Below are 26,501 nucleotides of genomic sequence, written 5' to 3'. Positions count from 1 at the left end.
TTATAAACATACACTAAACTTATTGTTAGTTTGATATGACTTGGAGTAGCCATTCCATTGTGACCATAAAGGATGTGAATGATCAGCAGAAATTCTAATATACACAGACATGAATTTGAGGTTACCGTCTCATGCGGCTATGCTGCAATTTTTTTGTCCACATTTTGATCCAGCAAAACAGTTTGCAGTACAAAAATAGGCTAATCTGCATTCAACAAGCTTAAGTGCAAACTAAGCAGAAAGGCAGTGCTCTTAATAAATTAACTAAAATAGTCAGCTAGGAAACATAGCTAGCCAAGTTACCAAGTATTACTCCAGCTAACAACTAGGGCTGTCGCGGTGACAGAATTTCCCCTTGCGGTATTCAACCTGTCTCTATCGCGGTATGCGGTTATATCGCAATTTTTTTGTTGTTTTTGAAAATTACTTAATTGATCTGGATTTTAGAGCTATATAAACAAGCTTTATTGTTAGGCTATGATTCGATATATTATTGCTTTATAATGACAAAGATGAGACAGCTTTAAGACCAATGAAATGCGTGTTTATTGTTAAATACAGAACAGAGCAGGGATGCGCGTCTTTTCTCTATTAAAAAAAGGTTTAAATAAGCTTCTAGCCTAGGCTAGATATACACTGTGAAACAAAAAAAAAGTGTTTAGGCTAAATATTTTAAATGCACATCTAATCAAAATATGGCAAAAAAATAGAATAAAGAATAAAGTCTGTAAGAGTTTAAACCTGCGTTATCATGCGCGCTAGACGAACCAACATGTTCACCTGATGTGTTTTAGAGAGGATCTGAGTGGGGTAGTGATGTTCCCCTCGGCACTAAAACCCTCTCTGATGGTGCTCGTTGCATTAATACACTGTAGATGTACTGAACCTGCATGCGACTTTAGAGATCAGAGAAAGTCTAGCCTGGTTATCGCGCCACTATTAACCATCTATTTAGTAGGTATAATTAACATAACAATATATACTACGTTTCAAGTTATTATTCGTTTCAATACATTTTTATTCAACGAAAAAATGCATTTAAATCATTCCAGCAAGAGAGAATCTGCAGGCTGCAATGCCATATTAACCGTCATTAAGTGTTTTAGTACACCAAGGCTGTTTAAATATAGTATTTATTTAAATATAGTATAAGTATTTATTGAGTGTGAACTCAATTTAATCATTAATAAACTTGCCTATAATTCCTGTTGCGATTGTTTACATTTTAAAACACAAAGCCTGGCACTCAGCAGCAACGCATGAGAACAGGTTGCGGGAAAATGTCGCTCCTAGCTCATTTTCATTATGAATTTATGTAACATTTATTACGCACGAATGTAAGCGTATAAAACAAGATGGACCTGCAACAATAAAAAAAAGGAGAAGAAAGAAAAAACGTGAATATCGCGGTGTTGCGGTTGTCCAGAATGCCCTGCGGTTGGCTGGTCTATACCGCGATATTTCAAAATTGCGGTTAGCGCGACAGCCCTACTAACAACAGTACAATGTTTGGTGAGTCTGTTATGTGGCTGACGCTTGATTATTGCAGTCATTAAACCAAAAATGTATCTGAAGCATCAATAACCTATTTGTGTGTGAAGCAGTAGCACATTCTCCACTAATAATTTATTCAGACAATTATGGACATTTATTTAAAACATTAAGTAAACTGTGTTCCAAAAATGTTTAGTCTCAATCCCTGATAGAAAAAAACCATGCTTAATAAAGTGTCTCATTTAAAATGCATACACAGTCCTACAATGAACAGAAAAGCATACACAGACAGGTTTTGTACCCGAATTTAATAGCCCATTTATTCAAAACTGAAAAAATAAGGAGAACATATCCTTAATCAGGATCTATGAACACAATAGCACAAAAAGGTTCTACCTCAACAAAGTACAGAAAACAATATTTACAAGGTCAGACACTTGTCTTCAATCTTTAGCGGACAAAAAAAAAAAAAGTTTTTTAAAATCAAGACGCTCTTTGAATAAGGAGGACAGGGTATCCACAAGCTGCGTCTAGGGTACGAATGCTCAGTCTGCCCACCTGAGAGAGAGGACAAAAGATAACTTTAAGATTCTGACAAAGATAGAATTTCATAAAAAAAACAAAAACTCCATGATTGTTTAACTTGCTGAGCTGTTGACTTTAAACTATTAAGATCACTGTTTAATTTTAAAGATCATATGTACAATTAATGTTTTGGTGAGCAGATTTACCACCAGCAAAAGCTCTAACTTTACTAGAATGGTGGAAAATTTCAGCAAAGTGTTACCATCTTATTAAATTTAAGTTCATTTCCAGTTTGTGTGAGTTGTCTTAAACATTATGTGAGCTTGTTAGAACTGGTTTACATATGATCTTTATTATCTATGTTTTGTGGAGAAGGATTGTGGGGGAACCATTTGACGTTCTCTATGGAGTCTAAAGAAGAAGCAAGCATTATGAGTTTACAATTTAGAGTAGGGAACGTTTTTAAGAAAACAAAAACCACTGAGGCTCCACAACTGAAATACAAAAACACTAAAATAAAGAGAATACAACTGCAGGGTTAAAATCATTAAACTTTCACTGTTAAATACCTGTAAAAAATTCATTTTAATAACTGTTAACACTTGACAAATTAAGGACAAAAAAAAATCAGACATCTCCTGCTTTACGTTAGCTTTTTTAACGCTGGTACAGGAAGTTGGAAGAGACCATACCACAGGACAGCGCTTTCTTGTGCATGCCGTGCTCTCTGCCCGCTATGTGCGACGCCCAGAGAATTTCGTGGTCAGGTGACACACGGCCTGCAATGAAGTCCCCCGCTGGCAGGTACAAACAAGGTATAACAATCAGAATTAGGGAAAGAGTAGAAAAATAAGGTGGTTCCCTTACTTTGTACCCTTTAGCAGTACTTTACCTGTTACCAATGCTATCAAAACTATGTTATTTCCTTATGATCACCTGTTAAAAAGCAGGGAAGAAAGCAGGAAAATCTACAGAAAAATGCTTACATTTTTCCAAAGAGCCTTTTTATAAAAGCACACTACTGAGCAAGCATTAGCAATTAAAGATCTATAGACATCCTTAAATTGAAACTCAAAGAGTTGCATAAAGATGCATACCATTCAATTGTTTAAAAAAAAGTAAACACTGTCTATTGATCTTTAAAGATGATACTCATATTGAAGGGTTGATTTATAGTCTTACCATAAACTTTGCAGGGCTTTTTTATTAGTATGGCTGATAGTTATTCTGATGATTTCCACTCTCTTTGGAGACCTTGCCATAGCTGCTCTGTTGACCTACAAAGAATAATAAATTATCCTTAAATTGTTTATCACACCCTGATGTTGACTACATATGCAATATGTAAACTAAATAAATATGTACATACTACATATAACATCTTACCATTGTAATCATAGCCTGTTCCATATCCATAATTCTGATAGTTGTAGCCTGAATAGTCGTACCCAGAGTAGTCGTTATATCCCTGGTTGTACCCATTGCCATAGCTTCCATAGTTTTGTCCATAGTAGCCATTACCATACCCTTGGTTGTAGCCCTGACTTGGTCCTGTACACATGGAATAGGCAATCAAAATAACAAAATTAAGGTTACTATCTCCAACAAACATCTACGTAATAAATGTAAAATTGATAGTTTGTCATAGCTGATCAAGAAAGCTGTACATTGTTCTGGTTAATAAGCTAGTGCTAGTAAACCAGAAAATAAAAACAAAAATATGATGTCTGTTTTGTTCCTCTAGGATTTTTCCTCCCTTTCACCCTAATCTAGTAATTTCCAGTTCCCGATCGTGAATCTGCTGCCACGTGCACAACTCCCTATCTGATCAAGGAGAGCTGGATCAACACACAACCCCTCTGGCCAGTGTCTAATCTGTGGCCGCTTCCTATCTCCTGCCAGTGTTGGGTTCCCCCATGAAGAGCTAGGCTAAGCTCTATGTAATTTAGACATTAGGAGACAAATACCTCCTCTTCCCCGACCTCGAAATCCTCCTCTTGCTCCTGCTACAGCTCCAGCTCCTCCTCCTCCTCTGCCCTGTTGCTGTCTGTAGACTTCTTTTGGTTGGGCAACTTTAACTTCACACTGTAAGAATAGCAACAGAAAGAATTAGCTGTAGACTTAAATAAAATAGCCATGTTTGTCTATCCTATTGCTATAAACAAATGGGGGGTGTACCTTTCCTGTTCCAATTTGGTGGTATCTGTTTTCCAACAGCTTCTTAACTGGCTCTTCATCAACGTATGTTACGAAGCAGAACCCTCTCCTTCCATTCGTGCTGGTATCCACAGGGAGTTCAATATTTTCAATCTATTAAGAGGGAAATCTGTTAGTAACTAGTAAGAATTATAAACAACTATAAATGTCTCAGAATTAGGATCCCTAAAGATCCATACTATAGTACATAGCCAAGCTTTCTTTGTTTCTACATTTTATTTCACATGTGGGCCTACCTCCCCAAAACTGCCAAAATATTGTCGAACTTCTTCCTCTGATGTTTCTGGGTGAAGACCTCCAACAAAGACCTTTTTGGGGGGTTCCTTCTGCTTCATGGCTTTAGCTCTTTTTGGATCAATCAGTTTACCATCCAGTTTGTGTTCCTTCAGTTCCAAAACCTAAACACAGACATGGTTTCTACTGATTAGATGGATTGCACCAGCTTTTCTGTACAGCATTTTAGTAAAGCAAATCTGATTCCTCTGTTCTCTAAATATAACTCACCTTGTCAACACTAATTGCATCTCTGAAAAGCACAAACCCAAAGCCTCTGGATCGACCAGTCATTGGGTCTGTTTTGATGGTGCAATCCAGCACCTCCCCAAACGTGGAAAGATAGATTTTAAGGTCTTCTTTGCTGGTCTCCCAACTCAGTCCACCGATAAACATTTTCCTATAGATGAAAAAGGACAATGTCAAAACCATAGCCCACTTTAGAAAGCTTAGCTCAGTGAATTCATGAATTGCGCTCACGCTCACACACATTTACATATATATATATATATATATATTTACCTTTTGGTGTGTGTGTGTGTGTGTGTGTGTTGGGGGGGGGGAGGGGGGGGGGGCAATAAGTTTAACATAATTCGGAATGAGGTTCTAATGGTAACAATAAACAAGTTTTATAAGGTTGATTTTATATAGTACAGCATTTTTGGTGCACTGATAGCCAAACTGTAATATTAGTAAATTCGACAACACTAATAAAATATCACAAAACTACTGTTGCAACAACATCCACTCATAATTTCTAATAAGTACTTTTGTCATAATAAACTACATACACTGGGTACATACTAGTGTAATAAATCATGGTAAATCTATAATTCATCATTATCGGTGGACTAATTTGCAGAGCTACATGCTACTGCTAGGATTGATGCTACAACCTAACATGCGGGGTTGCGACACAGTTTACGTATACACTATCTGGCCTATTCATTCGGTGGACTAGCTGTGTAGTAATTTATGTCGGTTAATTAAACGGTTATTAATTATATTATAATAACATTATAATTACTATACGCTGCTAAGTACATGCAGAGTGAATCGCCACCTCATTGTTATTCGCTATTAGCATTGTTCAGCTCAGGCTTTTCAGGCCTTTAAGCGCCACTCACCCGTCGTCCTCCTGGTTCTTACTCGCGTTGATTTTGGAGCCTTCTGGAAACTCATCAGTGCTGAAATCACTCTGCTGTTGTTCTGTCTGCATTTTAAAATAAAAAGAAGCGGGTCGGGGACCTCCCTACACTGGTACGACTATTCTTTTAAAAAATATAAGCCAACAGCACACACCGCCGTTTTTACTGAAATGGCTGCCTCTGCGCGATGACGTAAGTGAGAGGGCGGAGCATAAAGCTCGCGCCGTAAGAACTAGATTTATTCCTTTGTCTTGGTCAGGGTCGTAGTGGGGGCGGCGCCACCCAAAAAAACGGCACGGCAGGAAAACATCATGAACTGGGCGCAAAGTCATCTCAAATCATACACTCAGTCATAAGTTTAACATTAACATACTAGGGTTGGGTAACAACCATCTAGCACTTTTTAGGGGTGGGAAGAAACCGGAGAACCCGGAAAAAACAATAGCAGAATAATCTAAAATTAAATAAAGTGATTTGACTGTATGATCTTGTATGCAGATTAAATAAACACAAATAGTTACTTTTAAAAAGAAACTTTGCTATATAACCTATTATTACATAAAAACACTACAATAATGTTTAATCTACATGTTAATAAAATACATAAATATTATATATCTATCTGTATGTTGTGTTTTACTCTATATAACATTGTATAGGTAAAGTGCTACTAAAACCCAAACAGTAGACAATTAAAAAAAAATACAAAAATACTAACAAATCGGCGAATCAGCGCTGATTTACATGCAAAAACAAACTTTCTGATCTTTAACTCATTTTTATTAGAAACATGTCATGTACATGATATGTAGATCATACCAACTGCACCAGAGCTGCGCAGAACAGATGCGCATTCACAAGAGCGCTCCAACGCCAGATTGAGTTGCCAGATTGACTTTTTTAAATGCTCATTTGTCTACACAAAAGGTTTTTTTTTTCAGTTTATTACCGGGTCGTTTTTTCTTTAAGGCATGCACACTTGCGATGTACTAGTTGATTTAATTTAAGCAAATAAATGATTTCAGATGTTAAATTATAACATTCATTTAATATGACTCTTTTTGAATTTTTATTTTTGAAATTATTTAAGCTGCCCACATATTTAGGGATCACCACAGCAGATTATTTTGGTCCGCATACGAGGCAGTTTCTACACCAGATGCACTTTCTGAAGCATCCCTCCTATTTTTAGGAGCACTGTCAAGTGCATCCCCTGAATAGTGAACTGAGGCCCTGTCCATGGTGTATTATTTAAAATTATTTTTTAAATCTGTAGCCACACTTAAAAAGCTTTTTATTTTAACAGCTGTTAATACATATTTTAAATAATACCAATTTCAACTATATAGGTGCATTTTCAATTGTAAGGTAAACACAATTAATAAAAAGCGTTTAGCTCTTTGTTTTACCTCTAGAGGATTTTGGTAAGTGTATCTGGCAACGCACTGACTGTGCCATGTGTTAGCAAATTGCTAGGCGGTTAGGGTGCAATTACTGGTTTATCATCAATAGAGAGTTTTAGCTTTTTAACGGGGAGCAGTTTGATTAATTTGTTTACTTAAATGTTATGAACATTTGTTACTGAAAACTGTCGCCGCGAATGTGTCGTTTGCCATTTCATAATAATGGCAACACTTACAGTTCCTGAAGGCGTTAGCGTCTTTCTGTTAGACATTGAAGGAACCACGACCCCGATCACATTTGTGAAGGTAAGAATGACTGTAACTTCTGATTAATCTTCTGGACCTTGAAGCATGAACTTGTCATTGTGATACTGTAGGAAAATACGTTGATTAATGTTGTTTTGCATGCAGGACATTTTATTTCCTTACATCAAGGATCACTTGGTGGAGTACCTAAGTGCACACTGGGAGGAGGATGAGTGCAAACAGGATGTGCAGCTCCTAAAGAAGCAGGTCATTTATCATTACAACAGCACTAAATAATCTAAACATCATGTTTACATATAGAAGGATGCATATTATTGCTTCTTTTTCTTTGTGGCATGAATTTTACACGGTTTTAAAGCATTTCCTTGAGATCCCGGTCCATGTTGACATGGCAGCATCACATAATTGCTGCAGATCTGTGTATCCCAGTCTATCCACACCTCATAGATGCTTTATTGGATTTAGATCCAGCGACTAGGGAGGCCAGTGAACACAAAACTAATAGTCATGTACATAAGACCAGTCTGAGATGTTTTATGTTCAGTGACATTTAAGATGGGTAAATTGTGACCATAAAGGGGTCCAGCAACTGGTTTTGGTAAGCTTGTACATGTTTACAAACTGTATACAAATAGTTGTCTTTATTTTCTAAATGAAAACAAACACATGAAATAATGAGTGGCAAAGTGAAGCAAGGTTCACTTATCAGGGGCGGCACAGTGGCTTACTGGGTAGCACTGTCGCCTCACAGCAAGAAGGTCATGGCTTCTATTCCCAGGTGGGGCGTTCCGGGTCCTTTCTGTGTGGAGTTTGCATGTTCTCCCCGTGTCTGTGTGGGTTTCCTTCGGGAGCTCCGGTTTCCTCCCACAGTCCAAAGACATGCAAGTGAGGTGAATTGGAGATTCAAAATTACAAAATTGTCCATAACTGTGTTTGACATTGAACTTGTAAACTGATGAATCTTGTGTAACGAGTAACTACCATTTCTGTCATAAAAGTAACCAAAGTGTGTAAAACATGACGTTAAAATCCTAATTAATAAATCAATAAATTGGACCAGTCTGAGATGTCTTGTGCTCAGTGACATTTATGATGGGTAAATTATGACCATAAAGGGATACAGCAACAGCTTTTGGTAAGCTTGTACATGTTCACAAACTGTATACAAACATTTTTCTTTATTTTCTGAATGAAAACAAAGGCATGAATAAATAACAATCTGAACAAACTGAAGCCACGTTCATAAGACCCATTTTCTGAGTGGTATCTTCATTACCAGCCTTGCCACATTTTCTTATTAGGTTTATTTAATTAGTGCAAGCAAACTGACAATATTGAATAGGTGGAATTCAGTCAAGTTCTGTTTAGTTTAGAGCAGCATCTCACTTAAACCTTCATATTTTCAGACCGAGGAAGACTTAAAGCAGAATAGGGCTTGCCGTGTTCATGCCGTGGACCAAACAGCACACACAGATGAAGAGAAGGCAATCCGGGAGGTGGTGGATGATGTCCTGTGGCAGATGGCTGCAGACAGAAAGACCACTGCTCTCAAACAGCTGCAGGGCCACATGTGGAGATCAGCCTATGTTTCCGGGAAAATAAAAGGAGAGTAAGTATGAATGAGCTGTTCTTTATTATCTGTGTTTGTGCAGAAGAAATTCATTTTGAATTAAATGTGCATCCAAACACTTGAAAGTGGAGTTTTCACTTAAAGTAGCCAAAATAACTTGTTTTTGGTCATTGCTTCCTCTTCTAGCTCTCCACTAGATTTTGGATCATGATTGGGGATTTACTTTCATTTAGCCACAAGGCCCACAGTGAAGTTAGCTACTTATGTTGTGCAGTTTTGCAATTGTGTTTCCTAACACTTTGCTAACAAAGGGACTGTGGGATTTTTGTTAAATGTAAAGATGATTGCATCATCATCACCATGTTTGTGTGCTGTTAACAGATGGATACAGCATTTTTACTTTGCTATAGAATTTCCCACCTGACCTTTTGGGGTCCAGTTCAAACATTTATAAACAAACCCAAATAATTATTACTTTTTCACAAAACTTCAAAGCTTTGTAGTACAGTGTCATGTTTTCATGCCCTTCACCAAACATATATTCCTTTGTCAGACTCCCTGTTGTTGAATGGAATTAGTTTTTCAATGCTTCAGAGTCTAATGGGAGTGTGCTTTACACTGCTGCAACTGAAACTTAACATTAAACATGGTCATCTAGGCTTGTGTGCAGCAACAATAAATGTCTGTGTGCTTAATAAAAACTATCACATTACAATAACAGTGGACTTGGATACTTTACCAGAACTGAAATATGATTATGTGCTATGTTGGCAGTCACTGACCTCATCAGGTTGACCCATTCTGTCGTCAGTGCTTGTCAGTAGAGATCAGGTGACTTTATGCTTGATTTAATGCATGGTTTTGTAAAGGGTGTGGCTCAAAAACACTAGCCCTCTACCTAAAAGCCCACTATATACTTTTTGCCTTGTACTGTATTTGTGTATTAGCTTAGTTTTTTTTATGCTGTGTAAGGTGAAACAGTAGTAACGCCTGCATTTGTGTGTGTGTACCTCAGAGTGTATCAAGACGTTGTTCCTGCTATCAGAAGATGGAGGCGACATGGTCTTAAAGTCTACATTTATTCATCAGGAAGCATAGAAGCTCAGAAGCTACTGTTTGGCTATTCAGTTGAAGGGGATCTTTTAGATGCAAGTTATGGTTTTCTGCTTTTCAGATATATTTTAGGTATTAAATATGGAATTCTATGATTAACATTTTCCTTAATGTCTGTTTCAGCTCTTTGATGGTCACTTTGATACCACTATTGGCGCTAAAGTGGAAAGTAAAAGCTATGAAAAGATTGCAGAGAGAATTGGTTGCTCACCAGAAGACATAATGTTCTTAACAGATGTCACACGAGGTGGGTGCACAGTCACTGTACGTGATATATTCGTTTTCCTGGAGATTGCTTTTTCCTCTTTGTTTGAAATAACCTAACATAGCATCAAGGGAATATTTTAAAGTGTTTGTGCATTGTTATAGCAGCTTAACCTTTTCAACCTGATAGATCAGTGCAGTGCACTTACGTTTTCTTACATTGTTGTCTGCAAGTGTCAGACTATTTTGGAAAGAAAAACACTTGAAGCTTCAGAACCAGTAAACCAAATGAGTTTCCAAACCTGAAAATTGTCAGGGCAGTTGTAGCCTAGCGGTTAAGGTACTGGACTAGTAATCCAAAGGTTGCTGGTTGAAGTCCCACCACTGCTGAGCCCTTGAGCAAGGCCCTTAACCCTCAGTTGCTTAGATAATATACTGTCACAGTGCTATAAATCGCTTGGATGAAAAAAGTGTCTGCTAAATGTAATGAAAATGTAAATGAAATTGTCTATAATCGCTTTTAGTGCACTATTTAAAGTAGTAGGTGGTGTAGTGGTGCTATCAGCCAGACCTCTACACAAACCTGATTGGCTTTGTCTTTGTCAAGTTTAAAGACAGAAGCTCTGTGTTGGATTGGTGCTCTTTCCAGAGTATACCTGACTTGCGCTCACTGGAACTGGACCTGTCCCTAACCAGGATAAGGCAGTTGATAAAAATGAAATAGAATAAAATTGCTTGATCGAGTGTAAATTTTTTCCATAAAGGGTAACATTTTTGCTTATATTTGCAAAATACAATTAAACTGGTCAGCCAACAGATTAAAAGTCGTTTCTTTGTACTGTTGTCATGTAAACGAACGGTTTTTTTTATTGCATTTTACAAAAATTCCAGAATTAGTTTTTAAATTGGTTTTCAAATAGACAGCTTTTTAAAACACAGCCACAGTTACTAAACGGAAGTGTACTCAGCCGGATTATTACAGTAAAAGGGAGCACTTTACTTTAATATATTCAGATGTAGTAAATATTTATGGGTGTTTCCTGCATTAGTAGTACTCGACCTGCAGAACCGGCTGATACAGTGTAATCTGAGCCTCTGTTAGTGTTGATATACATTCTGTACATTCTCTATTTTGCAGAAGCAAAAGCAGCAGAGGATGCTGGGTTAAATGTAGCAATTGTTGTGCGGCCTGGCAACATGGAGCTCACTGAAGAGGAGAAGAACCTTTATAAAATCATTACAACGTTTAGCCAGCTGGAGCTCAGCAGAAGTGTTTGACAGGGAAGGATGAACAGTGTTGGCAGTCTCTAGCGAACTGTAGTGAAGTGAGGCGTGGGCTGACGTCAGCTCCCGTCAATGTAGCTTAAAACTTCTGACAATTTAAGATGTTATGCAGCAGGTTGCAGGTGAATTAGTATTGTACTTACAAAAATTCAAGGTGCTTGTCTGTTTTGTTTCTGAACAAAATCATGTTAGATATATAATAGCACATGATACTTGTTTTTTATGCTATGATACATTGTTATGTGAGTGTAATTTAAGTTAATTCAAAATAGCCACATGACCCTTGTATTTTTCACAGCATTGGTCAGCAGATTATAATAATTGTACATGTTTCTTTACCCAGAAGTCTCTCATAAATACTGTGCCATTATGTTAAACTTGAATCTTAAAGTGCAAATGTGTGTACCGACATGACTGAAACTTTAAGGGTCTGTTATGGTGTAACAGTAAATCAACTCTGGGTTACAAACTGTTCAAAATACTTTTACCTACATGCTATACAAATAAATAAACAGGTAAAACTAAAGCAGCCTGCAGAATGATGAGTGTGACTTTTAAAGCTGCCACTTAACTTTAATTTTACTTCATTGTATCACAAATATATCAAACCCATCCAGTGTTTTTTGGAATGAGAAGCAGATACGGTTCCTCAACATTGTCGACGTCAAGTTTCCCAAACAGCATCTTTTAATTACTAACATCTGGCAGTATTCTTGTTCTAAAATGTATCAGTTCATTCATTTATTCATTGTCTGTTTTACCACCGTTTTATCCTGGTCAGGGTTGCGGTGGGTCAGATTCATTGGGCGAGAGACAAGAAACACCCCGGACAGGTTGCTAGGCCATCACAGGAAGACTTTAGACTGTGAGGAGAGAACAGAGCTCATGCAGGAAACCCACACTGATTCAGGGAGAACATGCAAACTCCACCCAGAAATGACCCTGGTTGTCCATCCGGGGAGTCAAATGCATGCCCATCTTGCTGTGAGGCGAAGGCACTACCCACTGCACCACGGTGCTACTCATTTATCATTTTATCGTACCATTTATTGGTCTTTGTGCTACATTGCTCTTGGAAAATTAAAATGTTACAAGTTACAAATCTCAGTACTGCCACTGTTCAGCTTGCTCAGCTCAATAAGAATAGCAATACCCAATCTCTGGCATATCTGAACTTATGGAATATGTTAAGTTACACTCCACCAGATTTTTGTAGTTACCTTAGCACTAATTGAAGTTATGTTATAATGAAGCAGATGTTGGCCCTGACAATCCAAGGCTGAATCCCTATAAAGAAATGACATGGAAATGTAAAAATGAATAAAAGTAAACATGTTCTTGTCTGTGGGCTCAAGTGGTGCAGCAGTTCATTACGATAACCCACTACTGAAGGAATCCAGGCTTTGAAACTCCAGCTGTGTGAATAGCTGGTTGGGTATCTACATACAGACATGACTGGCTACGTCGGAGGAGGGGCAAAATGGTCAAAGCCCTGTGATGGATCAGTGTCTGGGGTGTGTTACTGCATTGCACCCAGTAATTCCAGGACCAACAGCAACCCTGAGGGATAAAGCAGTGGTAAAACATGAAAATGAAATGAATAAAAATACATTTTCTGGTACTGCACAACAGTAAAGACTAAAGCTTAAATGAAAATAGAGTTTGTTATAGCACGTGCAAACAGCACAAGTTTCAAAGTAATAACTGTTGGAAAACACTCGTAAAATGACAACTTTTTTTAAACTCATGACTCATGTTTATGATGTTTATCATCTTTATATAAAATGCCCTTTATGAAAAGTTGGGTAGATAAACATGTACTGAAAAGTTAGTAACAGTTCCCACATGGATTCAGTAGACAGCACAAAACGTACTGCACTTTAACATAATCACTGATCTTTGAAACACGTTTACTGACATATCGACTTGCATTGACATGTAGTTGTGTAGTTATGAAGTCCTTTTTAAATTAGACGAAAATGCTATTCTAGTCACATAGTTCATAATGCACCTATCTACACATTCTACTCCAAGACACTTCACAGTACCTACATTCTGCAATACTTGTGGCATGAAAATGATGTCTTTGTGCTTTTCAATACTTGCAGGTCTGCCTACAGAAAAAACAACCTATTTTACAGCTTGCAGAGAGATTACATTCAACATGCATTACTGAAACAGATGAATACTGGAAGATGCAATATCTTAAAGTACAGTAAAAAATGTGGCCACCAAGTCCTATAGTTGGTCCGACTGGTATTCTGAAACCTCAGAGAAGCTCTCCGACAGGCTCATTGGAGGCTCCTGGTCGTCGCTGCACACTATCTCAAAGTGGTAATGTCGGAATTCAATAGCAAACGTGCCCAGGAATGTCAAGTAGAACATGACCAGCGCCCACTGTGCCCGAGCAGCGTGCATGTGCAGGCGTTGGGCCATTAGAGCGAAGTCTGTGGTGCTGTGTCAAGGTAAAAAAAATTCAGAATTTTATATTTACCTTTATATTTACCAGCCTTAGCTTTAGCAAAAGACCAAACAATTGACTTTTTTTGTTTGTGCACGAGAAGGATACAAAGCAGCATGCAGGAAGTCACTGCTCCAGACAACAGGAAACGAGGAATTCCAGCTCGTCTGCCTTCATTTCGCAAATTGACCTTCAGTGTTATAAATGACTGGACCCAACAGAATAGTGTGCCCAGGCCGAAAGTCATGGATGTTCCAATATTGTGGAGCTCCTCATCATTTGACAGCTAAAAAAGATTGAGCAACATTTATAACTGCTTAACAAAAATATGCTTCAATTTAATAAAGCCATTGATATACAGAGCATTGCATGAATAATTACATATTGATTACGAAAGACACATAAGAGCAACACAGTTACTAAAACAAGATTCCATACCTGGAAATTCCCAACTAAGGTCATACCAAAGCAGGCCAAGGACAGAGCTACCAGACTCCCGATGTTGAGCCAGGGTTTGTGCACTCTTGGCTTTAGCTGCAAGTATCTCAGAACACCAAGGATAAAGCCTAAAAAGTCAAAAATGTGTAGTGTTACACCAATGCTTCGGGGGAAATTGAGGCAAAATGTAGGCAGTATTTAATGTAGGCTACATAGACTTTACTTATATTAATACTTACCTATAAGGTTTTTTTCATATTTAGTGTTTATTGTTGCAAACAACAATCATAAGCAAGATTAAGAATTATGGTAAAAAGATTACTATGGCATGTTTGAAATTCTTTGAGTGCCAAGTTTATGGGGCAGTGTTAGCTCAGTGGTTAGAGAACTGGACTAGTGATCGGAAGGTTGCCGCTGTGCATGATGACTAAACATCTCCACTTTGGTCTCATCAGTTCAAAAAATAGTTTGAACTATTTTAATATTATATTTTAGAATTTTTAAGGTTTATTTAGATGCAACTGTGCAAACTCTTCATGCTGCCATATTCTTTTTAGAGGAAAAAAAAACTACTACTACTACTACTACTACTTGCTTGTTATTTTTTTTAATTGTGCTGGCATGACCATAAGTATTACTTACAGAGCCCTGTAGGTTTTCTGAGCACTAAATGGTCTGACCTTGGACTGAATTTGATGGGACGGCCACTTCTGGGAAAAATTAACAAAAGTCTTAAAGGCTCTACATTCGTAAAATACATTTCTCTTCGTCTATTTGTAAATTGTTTAAACTGTTTGGAGATGGCCTTATGACTCTTCCCAGAAGAGTAACTCTGTAATTTCTGAGGTTATGGTTAATGAATTGTTTACTGGCACGACACATACACATTCACCTCAGTGCCCCAGATCACCAAACTGCCAAAAGTTTTGCAAACTGCCAGTTTTTAAGACTTATTCCTATTTTTGATGTTCATCTTATACTAATCTTTAATAAGCAACACCTGGCTGATAATTTCCTCCTGGTTTCCGAATGTTGGTTTACTTGTTTAAAAACTACGTATTAAAATGTTGTATTTTTGTTGTCAGCAGAGGTTAGTTTTTTTTAAGAAAGGTTACACATTTTTTCCTGCGACTGCATGTGTAAAACCAGCATCCCTCTGATTTACAGTTGTTTAAAATAATTAGTTCTGATTCACTTTTGTAAACCTTCACTTTTGTAATTTAAGTAGGAGATCAGAAAATAAACCCAGTCATATTTTCAATAAAGTGTCCTACCCACAAAAGCTGCCATGTTCATGACTTGGCTAAAAACACAGCTGGCTGGTGGAGCATCACCTGCAATGCTAAAAACAGAAAGATTTATTAAAGTGGGCTTTCTAACAGAAGGCGTTTAACATACTGTATATTAATGCTATAGGAGTGTGTCATTGTGTTGTTGTACCTGATGTATGGAGGGGACTTGGACACTGATCTCCTGTAGGAAACACTTATATATTATACACAATATGGCCAAAAATGTGTTGACAACTAAGCATCACATTCAACACCATTTGCATTATGGTGTACACCGTATGTCATTACTTCCCCTCTGTTGCTATCACAGACATCATTCTTCTGGGAAAGACTTTCAAGTATCATGCAGACATTTGATTTAATTTAGAGCTCCTTCACGCTAGCCAAGGGGGCATGAGACTGTCATAGACCCCCCCCCCCCCCATGCTTTGGTGGTGCAGCAATCTATTACACTAATCCACCACCTCTGAGATCCAGGCTCGAATCTAAGTGGTCGAATCTATCTATCCATCTACACAGACATGATTGGCTATATCTGAGGTAGGAGGGTGACTGAAGCCCTGCGATGGATTGGCGTCCTGTCCAGGGTATTTGATGAAAATGAAATAAACAGAAATAAGCAGAATCTTTACTTACTTATATTCAGCACTGAGTGGTGTGATTTTCTCATCCTCCACTGCTATAAAATACCTGTTTTAAACATAAAATAACCTTAATCACTCCATCAAACAGTATGGCAAGAATAAAAAAGAATTAAGTACAAACAATTTTACACAAAATAGAATAACAACAAAAGACAAGCAACAGTCAATCAAATGATTGCAATATTTAATTTAATTGCAATGCAGATGACATGAAATAAAATTTTACTGTGTAAAGATAAGTAAGAAGTACCACTGCAATTAATTTAATGAAGCAATTAATATGAATTTGGACAAACCATTAACCTAAAACACTTACCAATTATCACTGAGAGACAAAGTAAAAAAGTTTAAATATTGTACTCACACAACCCACAAGCCTGCTGCTGTGAAGAACGAAAACATAATAGGAAGAAACGTCCAGGGGCTGCATTTCCTCATGTCTCCTCAAGCTTTTCCTAAACAAAATGCCATTTTTATATTCATACTGCAGCAATATACACATTCGATTTTGGAGACAAGAGGTCTTAAAAATACCTGATCAGCCTTGAGATCCAACAGATGCCTTCTTTCTAACAGCAGAAACAGTCTGTAAAAAAACATTTTAATTATTTTTTGTATTATCCATACATATTACATTTACATATATACTATATATGAACACCTCCTGTAATTGGACAATCATTGCTAACATGTATATAAAATCAATTAGCTGGCAAGAGCTTGGGAAATGTCTTTTTGGGTTTCAGCAGGACTGTATGCCAGTGCACAAAACAAGATCCATAAAGATATGGTTTAATGAGTTTGACATGGTGGAACCTAAGTGGCCTGCACAAAACCCTAACTCCATTATACACATTTGGGATTCATTAGAACATTAATGGAGAGCCAAGCCTCATCCAACATCATTGCCTCACTTTACTTTTGGAAGCATTCCCAGAAAAGTGGAGGCTGCTATAGTAATGCCCATGGTCCTGTGTCCACATAGTTTTAGCTATATAGTGTATATTTATTTGTTTATTCACATTAATAAATAGTTAAGATTTTAATAAATAAATCAAAACTAATTAAATATTTTTGTTTTACCAAACACTGTGTTAAAAAAAAAAATGATGTAGATTCAGCACTGACTCAGTGGACAGCTCCCAACCACATTAAACACATTGGTTCCACATTGGCAAAGGAGTAAGACAAGGCTGTATTCTGTCCCATTCCTGTTCAGCCTGTATGCTGAGAATAAAAGAAGTAGTATGGAAGAAAAATGATCAATGACTCAAGATTGGTGGGAAAAAAAACATCAGGAACCTTTAATATGCAAATGACACAACTCTCATAGCAAAAAAGCCTTCAGAAAGACCTTGACCCTTACAAGTAAAGTTAAATAACACAGTACACAGAAAAGTAAACAGGAAGTAGACAAATGTCACAACAGCAGGGAAACCACTTACTACTGATGGAGAAAATGTTAAAGTGGGAGACAGGAAAGGACCCAGCAGTTCGAACAGAAAATAGGATGCTCTAAAGAAACACCAAGTCGGAATCAACTTAATGGCACTAAATATATATAGTTTCTCAAAAATACTAAATGACACACTGGCATTTAACTACACTGGCATTTAACATTTCCTTCTAGTCCAGTGCCTTTAATGATAATTATGTCGGGTATGGGTCTGTGCATCTGCAGGTACCTACACGTATTAAGATACACGCTTACGAGTTCAGGCCACAGCTTTAACTATAGTGAATAAAGAGTATGAGACTGTAATGGAATGGATGGGAACTCCCTCTTTGGTATTTATTTATTTATTTCATAAAGGGGATTGATGGATGAACATATAGGCAGTTAATAAGGATGTGGGAGGATTTTCAGACATGTCCTTTTCTCCCAAACTTATTCAGCACTCCATTTAGGAGTTACATATTGCATTGTAATATAGAGCTGCTACTCTGTTATTACTGGATTCTCCTTGCCAAATTGTCTTATTTATTTGGTTGTAGATTCATTTGCATTCGTAAGGGTTTCCTGCTAGTACTCTTTTTCTTCAGAAACATGCATAAGTAAATAAATTACTCATTCCAAACACACATAACACATTATTTTCCTGTACATTTTGATGCCTGATTTATTAGTCTATGTTAATGCTTTTCATCCTTGGAGCCATATCCAGGACGAATTCTTGCCCTGCACCTAGTATTCCTTGGCGGTACCAGACACACAGCAACCCTGACCAGGACGCAGTAAAAAGAAATCCATACATAATTCTTTAAAATGTAATGAATGATCCTTTATTTATGTGTTAGGCTTCCTATTGCTGCACAGCTGCACTGTCTGAAATCTAATGTTTAGATTTCCTGAAATTCCTCAACTCCAACAATGACTCACTGTAAAAGCAAAAGCATTTTGTTAAGAGTAAAGAACCACATTTATAATCATTCTGCTAAACAGACGAGCTCCGACATTTAGTATATAATGGAGATATGATTACTGTAATGATAATTAGCTGTTAATTTAATTAAAACACGAGCAGTATTACAGAAAGACAGAAAGGAGTTTCCTCTCAGGCTCTGCCGGATGTTTCTCTGTTAGCTCAGACAAAAATGGAGACTAGCCTAGCGTAGGGCGTTTTAATCCGAATAAAGAAGCTGTTGTTTAGATAATATAGTTTACCTGAAAACCAGTGTAGTGTTGTTCGGTGTAAAATCCTCGTCTTTTCCTCATTTGACGAAGACCTGCTGGTGTCCGTGGTTTGTCGTTTACAGGCTGTTTAATCATCCACACCGTGGTGCTGCTGGATAGTGAGTGTTGTGTGATCAGTGCGTGACTGAGACGGTTGGGTTTCACATTAAAACACTGGCAATATGAATAAACACTCGGTCAGTCCTTCATTAGAGCTTATAAGAAATATCTTATATGCACAATTCACAAAACAACACGTTCAGCCTAACCCTACAAAGCTATGAAGAAGTACACGGACCAGTTCTGATGGCACCTGATATTGCATAGTAGCCACACCAAATGGTTTCAGGTAGTTAAAGCAAACATATGCCACCAAGGGAACTTGAGTGAAACACATTTAAGAAACTTTTTTAAGAAACAAAAATATCCAACATCCATATCACCCAAATAAAATGATGCTCATTTAAACTAATAACTGCTCACACCACCTTTAGGTACTGCATCAACTCTTTAATCCGACACATATTCATATCACTTTGAAGGAATTTTAACTCACTATACTTTATGCTTTAAATCAGTCACATTGGTAGGTTTTTAGACATTAACTATTCAATTTGAGTCTTCAAACAAGCTCTATTGAGTTTAATAGACTCAGTGATGCACGTATCTCATGGACAGATGCTCTTACATTTTAACTAAAAGAATTTTCTGATCGGGTGTGCAATACATTGTACCCATCACTCATTAACAAGAAGAAGTATATGTCCTAATGCAGCAAGAGACCCTTATGGTCACAACAAACCATTACACTATTACCACCATGCTTAATTGGTGGTATAATGTTTTTTTCCAAACTATGTCCAATCAATTCAAATTGCCGGCTGACTTCAGTTGAGTTTGGAATGAAACAGCAATATTAGCCAAAATATTGGCTTAAAATTAATATAAAAAAAATACTGATACCATCTAGATGGTTGCAAGCACACCCTTAGGTCACAATCCATTACTGGGCCCCACACACTTACCATTCACTCGCACCTAGAAACAAAGTAGAGCAGCAGTTTTACCTTTTTTCGTCATTAGAGATTGGGAGAAAATTGTACCAGGAAATAGCCCCCACAGAAAAAAGGCCAAACATCTTTGATTCAAGGTCTCCAGGTCCATGGTTCTGCCCAAAGCCTACAAATACTCTTGCATCACCATTCAACATCTATAATATTATTATAATATTCATTTTTGTGAATGTCCAAGAAAATGCAGATCTACAAATTGAATGCTTTTCTGTAAAATAAAAATGTCCTTCTGATTTTTATAAAGTGCATAAATGCTGTCCACCCCACCCAGAAATTAGAACAATAATGCTCTGTCAGACATCTGGCCAAGGGTGGCTATTGCCCCAAGCATGACAATAAATTGTCAAACAGCAGTGCTGGATATTACAAAAGTAAAAATGTTCAAACTGGATCACCAGTAATTAAGATCTTGAAAATGTTTCATAGTCCGGCACATGTTCTGTATTGTTTACACTTCTATAGACTTTAATACTCTACTATTGGCTGGTGTAAATATGCGGCCAGCAATTTCATCCATGGCAAAGGAGGTGTGTGCTGGCATATCCAAATCAAGAGAGTGCAACAAGGGAAAATATCTGTAAGAAAGTGTCATTTAAAAAAAATTTTCTCAGAAATCTTTAGGAAACTTTATTCTGATAGCACTGGCGACAGATAAAAATACTTGCATGCACTTACACAGAGCAAAATAGTTACATTACCACACATCACTGCATTTATTAGCATTTACATATGAAACTCTTTAATGTGGTAATTATGAAGTTTATACATTTCAGATTTAATTTCTCCCATTATTGCTTTGTGTGCCTCTGCTTCTTCTAAAACGTTTCTATAGGCTTAAGTCTAAAAAAGTCCACCTACGTTTAAAATGACAGGCATGGATTCAAATATACACTTCTTCTACATCTGTGCTGCCCACATGGAGTTAACCAATTTAATAGAAATATGTATTATTTAATTAGTTATGGTTAAAATATTAGAAACAGGTAAACATCAAAGGTTAAGAGTGTGTTTCTTCAAAGGATGTCATTATGGTGCCACTTTGGCACATACTGTAATCCTGTTTGTATTCATGTGGGCTTAATTCACTAAAGTGCAACTTTTTAAGTAATCATTAGGTTTCATTGTCACAAGCATGAACAATATGGGCATGTCATTTAAGGGCTTTGTTCTGAAGATCTTAAATTACAAAAGTAGCCAATTTCAGACAAGCCCATACCTATTACAGTCAATGTCTAATTACTATGATTGGTGTAAAATCTAACCATTTTTCCTAACTCCAAATTTATTTGATTAGCCAGGATGTTTGGTTTAATAGTCTCAAAGGGCCAGACTTTTACCTCTAATGATTGAATGATTGAAATTGGCTGGTGCACCTTTAAATCTAAGTATTAGTGTGGTTAGCTAGTACACTATATGGCAAAAAGTATTTGGACACCTGACCATAAACTTGTTAGTGAAATAGAGTGACCTCTGTGTGATATTTTCAGCTATGACAACAGTCACTCTTCTGAAAAGGCTTCTCAAAAGATTGATATATGTCTGTGGGAATTTGTGACCATTCAGTCAAAAGAGCTTTTGTATGTATGGGTACTGTTGTTGGTCAAGAAAGCCTCAATTGATGTTACAGTTTATTCCAAAGCTCTTTAGTGGGGCTGAGGTCAGGGCTCTTTAAACCAAACTTTTCTTCATGTGCTTTGTGCACAGTCAAGCTGAAACAGGAAATGGCCTTCCCTAACTGTTGCTGCAAAAGTGAAAGCATGCAATTTCCTTTTATATAATTAATTTATTACCCTTTTAGCAATTGTTGTGGATGAAAAACATGAATTAAAAAATTTGAAGTGGTGTCCCAATACTTTTGTCCATATACACATGTGGACAAAATTGTTGGTACCCTTCCATTAAAGAAAGAAAAACCCACAATGATCACTGAAATAACTTCTGGTTAACAGAATAATTTTAAAAAACAAACTAATGAAACTGGGAGCAAACTGCTCTAGCTGTCTCAGGTTTGAAGGGTGCCTTCTCCAGACTGCATGTTTCAGCTCCTTCCACAGATGTTTAATAGGATTTAGATCAGGACTCATAGAAGGTCACTTTAGAATAGTCCAATGCTTTGCTCTTAGCCATTCTTGAATGTTTTTAGCTGTGTGTTTTGGGTCATTATCCTGTTGGAGGATCCATGACCTGCGACTGAGACCAAGCTTTCTGACAGTGGGCAGCACATTTTGCTCCAGAATATCTTGATAGTCTTGAGATTTCATTGTACCCTGCACAGATTCAAGACACCCTGTGCCAGATGCAGCAAAGCAGCCCCAAAACATAACTGAGCCTCCTCCATGTTTCACAGTAGGTACAATGTGCTTTTCTTTGTATGCTTTATTTTTGCGTCTGTGAACATAGAGCTGATGTGACTTGCCAAAAAGCTCCAGTTTTGTCTTATCTGTCCAAAGGACATTCTCCCAGAAGCTTTGTGGCTTGTCAATATGCACTTTGGCAAATTCCAGTCTCGCTTTTTTATGATTTGCTTTTAACAGTGGTTTCCTCCTTGGTCGTCTTCCATTAAGTCGACTTTGGCTAAAACAGCGATGGATTTTCACCCTTTAAAAAACTTGTGATGCTAATTACAGGACACACCTTGGTTTAACATGTCCCTATGGTCAAATTATTTTCAATCTTTTTTAGGGGTACCATCATTTTTGTCCAGGCCAGTTTCATTTGTTTGTTTTTTAAAATTATTCTGTTGAACCACAATTCAAAAGCAATGTCTGATTTTCGTTAGTTGATTTTTAGTAAATGTTTAATTGTTATTACTTTTGTCAGTTTCAGGTTATTTCAGTGATCATTGTGGGTTTTTATTTCTTTAACGGAAGGGTACCAACAATTTTGTCCACATGTGTAAATACTTTGTTTATATAGTATATACTCCACTTGTACGTTGTCATTTTAATTGGTGCTGAGAGTTGCAAGGCTCCTCAAGTGCTTCCATCACCTGTCTTTAGCCTCCGAGCCATGATCATCTCCGGCGAGGCTTTCTTCCGATTGCTGGCAAGGCCGAGCCAGCACATGAGATCGATGAAGCATGTTGTTGGGTTTAAGCGAATTCCAAATTCACTAGCAGAGTAGTCAAAAGGAAAAGTGTGATGGAAATTGTGGAAACCTTCTCCTGCAAGGAAAGTCATAATGGCCAATTAAAACTGATACTAAAATGTTCATTTAAAAGCATTTTTTAAACAAACTTAAATGGAAAAGTCTAATAATAATAATAATAATAACCTACAGTCTTCCAAATGGAACATTTTAAATTGAGTAAGGTATTGTTTATATCAAATTAAAAGGTGACTCTGGTCAAACCTTTAAACAATCTGCTCAAATGTAAAAAAAAATGGTAAGACTTAAGAAGTTTTCATGTCCCATGTAACTGTAACTACATGTAACTGTATACAATATATACAGTGTATATATACTGTATATATATTATGTCATGGATTCTCATTATAATAATAATTGGAGTTTATGTAGGTTATATAACCCCAATTCTAACACAATGCCAGCTAGCACTAATCATTTAAATATCAGATGAGATGGATCATTTTTAATAATAATTTATTAATTCTTAATAATTATTAATAAATCATTATTTTATTTAATAATTATTTTATTTAATTATTAATTATTTTTTAATAATTTTAATAATTTAATTTAAGAAATATTATAATAAGAGTCAACCATACCAGTTAACCATTTCTGAGTTCAGAATGACTTAAAAAATCTATAAAAAAACCCACAACGACTTGGAAGGAAAACATACCAATGGCTCCAATCGTGACAAATTGATTTTCCCGAGGATTAATGTTCTTGTCGTAAGGTTGGTTTCCATACATATGGGCAGCGCTGTTGACTAACCAAGCAGCATTGAGAGAAATAGTATAGCGCAGGATAGAGGCCAGGAAGTAGGAGTTCCACATGCTTTCTCCCCAGAAAAACCATGGTACCAACGTGGGCAGCAGGAAGCACATGACCACCACTGAGATTTTATAGTATCTGGGTTAAACAGAACACGACAGTGTATAAGCATGGTATTATTACTACAACAACCCAAAAACATACCACATATATGAAGTGGACCTACTTTCTCTGGAACACTACAACAGGATCGGCCAGCAGGTCACTCACATCCAAGCGCTTGCCTTTCTCAATAACATCCCTGTGCTTAAGCACAAAGAGCCAGCCTATGTGTGCGAAGAAGAAGCCACGCTTTGCATTGTGAGGATCAGCATCTGTCTCTGAGTACTTGTGGTGGGCCCTGTGATCTCTGCACCACTCAAAGATATCATTCTGGAACACAAGAAGTGCATGTGGTGTACAAATAAGCAATTATTTGTATGAATCAATGCAATCTATATATTATGCAGGTCAGAATTGTTTTTATTCTCAATTCACAAATGACTGAAAAAAAATAGTCCATAGTAATCAGGAGGATTTAGAGGGAAGGTTGTCGATGTTAGATTTCACCAATGCTCCAATTTAATACATAACCCATTATGTAATCATGTAGGATGGCAGCACTGTGATACAGCAGATAGTGTGGCTGCTGCACAGCATCAGCGTCCTAGAAACGTAGGTTTAAATCTCACCTTTGATCACTATCAGTGAGGGGTTTAGAATGTTGTCCTGATGTCAGTGTAAGTACTCAGACTGAAGGTTGAAACCCAGTCAACCTTCCTCCATCAGGTCCTGTTTGGATGCCTGGCCAGGCCAATAGCACTGCCTGGGATTCGACCAGTAAAATATTAGTGATCTCAGTATTGGTAGGCAAGCCTATGACTGACTGCACCACCCAGGCACCCATATCAGTATTTATAATGTTTACTATGAAAGCACTTCTGTAAGTCGCTCTGGATATAGATCCATGTTATAGATCATGCTTACTCTCACGTTATGTTTACCTTTGGACACATCCAACAATCCATTATTTAACAGCATCACAGAATGTGTGTCTCACCTGGAAGGCCATGGAGTTAGCAACAGCCAGAAAGATTCTTAAAGGCAGCTTGGCTTTGTAGGACCTGTGGCTCCATAAGCGATGGGCTCCAGCAGTGATCCCAAGGGCTGTAAACATGAAACACATGTATGCTGCAAAAGAAAAAGCACAAGGCTTTGGATAGTATAGGAGTCAACACAAAGCGAACATGAAATAGATGCATTCAAAATCATTTACAGGGCATTTAGTCGAGCTACACAGGTCTTTATTACCTATGAAATATGAACTCTACATGCTCAATGACTAACCAACATTTTTAGGCTAGAAAGTGTGCAAAATGCTTATTGTATAGCCTAATCACTTAACACAGGAGCATGTCAGGGTAAAGACGTGTCAGAAGTGAGTGTGCAAGCTCCTCAAGGCCCATATTTCTATAGGAACTAAGACTCTTGGCTATTTTAAAAGATGTGAAACATGGCATTGAGTGTTGGCACACACCTGATGTTTGTGACATGTACAACGTTTTTTGGAGTGCTGGAGTGCTAGTCTTGGTGACTGCTTAATCTCCCTCTCCAAGATATTGAAAATAATGCTTTCCAAATCCCCGAATGAATGTACTGGTTGGATAGTTGATTACAAAATTACGAAATGTCGTTGGTAGTTCATTAAAAGACTGGGCGACACCTGGCTCAGTGGGTAGCACTGTCACCTGACAGCAAGAAGGTTTTGGGTTTCGATCTCCAGGTAGAGCGGTCTGGGTCCTTTCTGTGTAGAGTTTGCATGTTCTCCCCATGTCTGCGTGGGTTTCCACCCACAGTCCAAAGACATGCAAGTGAGGTGAATTGGAGATACAAAATTGTCCATGACTGCGTTTTACATTAAATTGTGAACTGATTAATCTTTTGTAACGAGTAACTACCTGTCCTGTCATTAATTAATGTAACCAAAGTGTGTAAAACATGACGTTATAATCCTAATAAATACATAAATAAATTAAAAGACTTACACCAGATCCAAGTGAATGGATGAGCTTTGGGGATGAGGAACAGGGAGTAAAATGCGCCAAGATGAAGCAGACTCATGAGAATAACGTTTCTCCAGACGATGTGCCAGCGGCCGCGGATCTCGACTCCATCAGACGCACCATCATCATCAGAGGAACCACTACAGCCCTCACTGACCCCAAACTCAGGCATCTTCCAAATAAATTCGACCTCAAGACCACTAATAATGAAAGCTAAGAAGTAACTATGAGCTGAAACCCATGAGGGACTTCTGTTCGAGCTAGAGCAGCTGATAACCGGCTGATGACGGAGGCTGGAGACTCGCACTCTGCAACAGTGGAGGATACAGTATGGAAGGCCACAAGGGTCTAAACAGCACCAGGTCTGCTTGTAACCAGGTCAGATTTTTTTTGTGTGACCAATCACACTTTGCAAT

The 26,501-nt window shown here is 37.5% G+C and overlaps 4 protein-coding genes across 7 annotated transcripts; 1 reads left to right on the top strand and 3 right to left on the bottom strand.

Moving 5' to 3' along the window:
* Positions 1-1,785: 1,785 nt before the first annotated feature.
* hnrnpdl (heterogeneous nuclear ribonucleoprotein D-like) lies at positions 1,786-5,852 on the bottom strand. 2 transcript variants are annotated; one of them, XR_010015251.1, is made up of 9 exons: positions 5,637-5,852; positions 4,741-4,909; positions 4,473-4,634; positions 4,198-4,329; positions 3,987-4,104; positions 3,406-3,570; positions 3,202-3,296; positions 2,712-2,816; positions 1,786-2,052 (listed from the first exon to the last, which is right to left on the bottom strand). XR_010015251.1 is itself a non-coding variant. In XM_063014116.1 (8 exons), exons 1-7 carry the CDS (start codon positions 5,726-5,728, stop codon positions 3,226-3,228), a joined length of 909 nt encoding a protein of 302 aa, XP_062870186.1. In that variant the 5' UTR covers positions 5,729-5,850; the 3' UTR covers positions 1,786-2,052; positions 3,202-3,225. The 2 variants fall into 2 exon arrangements, 1 of the variants encoding a protein (XP_062870186.1); XM_063014116.1 differs by lacking the exon at positions 2,712-2,816 and having other exon boundaries at positions 5,637-5,850.
* A 1,358-nt stretch (positions 5,853-7,210) lies between these two features.
* enoph1 (enolase-phosphatase 1) lies at positions 7,211-13,665 on the top strand. Of its 3 annotated transcripts, none has more exons than XR_010015244.1 (7): positions 7,211-7,366; positions 7,472-7,573; positions 8,734-8,936; positions 9,913-10,045; positions 10,134-10,257; positions 11,353-11,620; positions 13,607-13,665. XR_010015244.1 is itself a non-coding variant. In XM_063014018.1 (6 exons), the coding sequence occupies exons 1-6, from the start codon at positions 7,283-7,285 to the stop codon at positions 11,490-11,492; spliced, it is 786 nt and encodes a 261-aa protein (XP_062870088.1). In that variant the 5' UTR covers positions 7,211-7,282; the 3' UTR covers positions 11,493-12,024. The 3 variants fall into 3 exon arrangements, 1 of the variants encoding a protein (XP_062870088.1); XR_010015243.1 differs by lacking the exon at positions 13,607-13,665 and adding an exon at positions 12,280-12,497; XM_063014018.1 differs by lacking the exon at positions 13,607-13,665 and having other exon boundaries at positions 11,353-12,024.
* Positions 13,666-13,734: 69 nt separating this feature from the next.
* tmem150c (transmembrane protein 150C) lies at positions 13,735-16,771 on the bottom strand. The gene is made up of 7 exons (XM_063014020.1): positions 16,698-16,771; positions 16,326-16,379; positions 15,838-15,870; positions 15,672-15,739; positions 14,398-14,525; positions 14,068-14,245; positions 13,735-13,945 (listed from the first exon to the last, which is right to left on the bottom strand). Exons 1-7 carry the CDS (start codon positions 16,769-16,771, stop codon positions 13,737-13,739), a joined length of 744 nt encoding a protein of 247 aa, XP_062870090.1. The 3' UTR covers positions 13,735-13,736.
* Positions 16,772-23,023: 6,252 nt separating this feature from the next.
* Positions 23,024-26,257, bottom strand: LOC134332881 (stearoyl-CoA desaturase 5-like). Its single transcript, XM_063014712.1, has 5 exons — positions 26,068-26,257; positions 25,083-25,213; positions 24,210-24,415; positions 23,889-24,121; positions 23,024-23,243 (listed from the first exon to the last, which is right to left on the bottom strand). The coding sequence occupies exons 1-5, from the start codon at positions 26,255-26,257 to the stop codon at positions 23,053-23,055; spliced, it is 951 nt and encodes a 316-aa protein (XP_062870782.1). The 3' UTR covers positions 23,024-23,052.
* Positions 26,258-26,501: the final 244 nt, after the last annotated feature.

Source organism: Trichomycterus rosablanca, chromosome 18, assembly GCF_030014385.1.
Source record: "Trichomycterus rosablanca isolate fTriRos1 chromosome 18, fTriRos1.hap1, whole genome shotgun sequence".
Classification (NCBI taxonomy): domain Eukaryota; kingdom Metazoa; phylum Chordata; class Actinopteri; order Siluriformes; family Trichomycteridae; genus Trichomycterus; species Trichomycterus rosablanca.
This window is presented reverse-complemented; position numbering and strand designations above follow the sequence as displayed.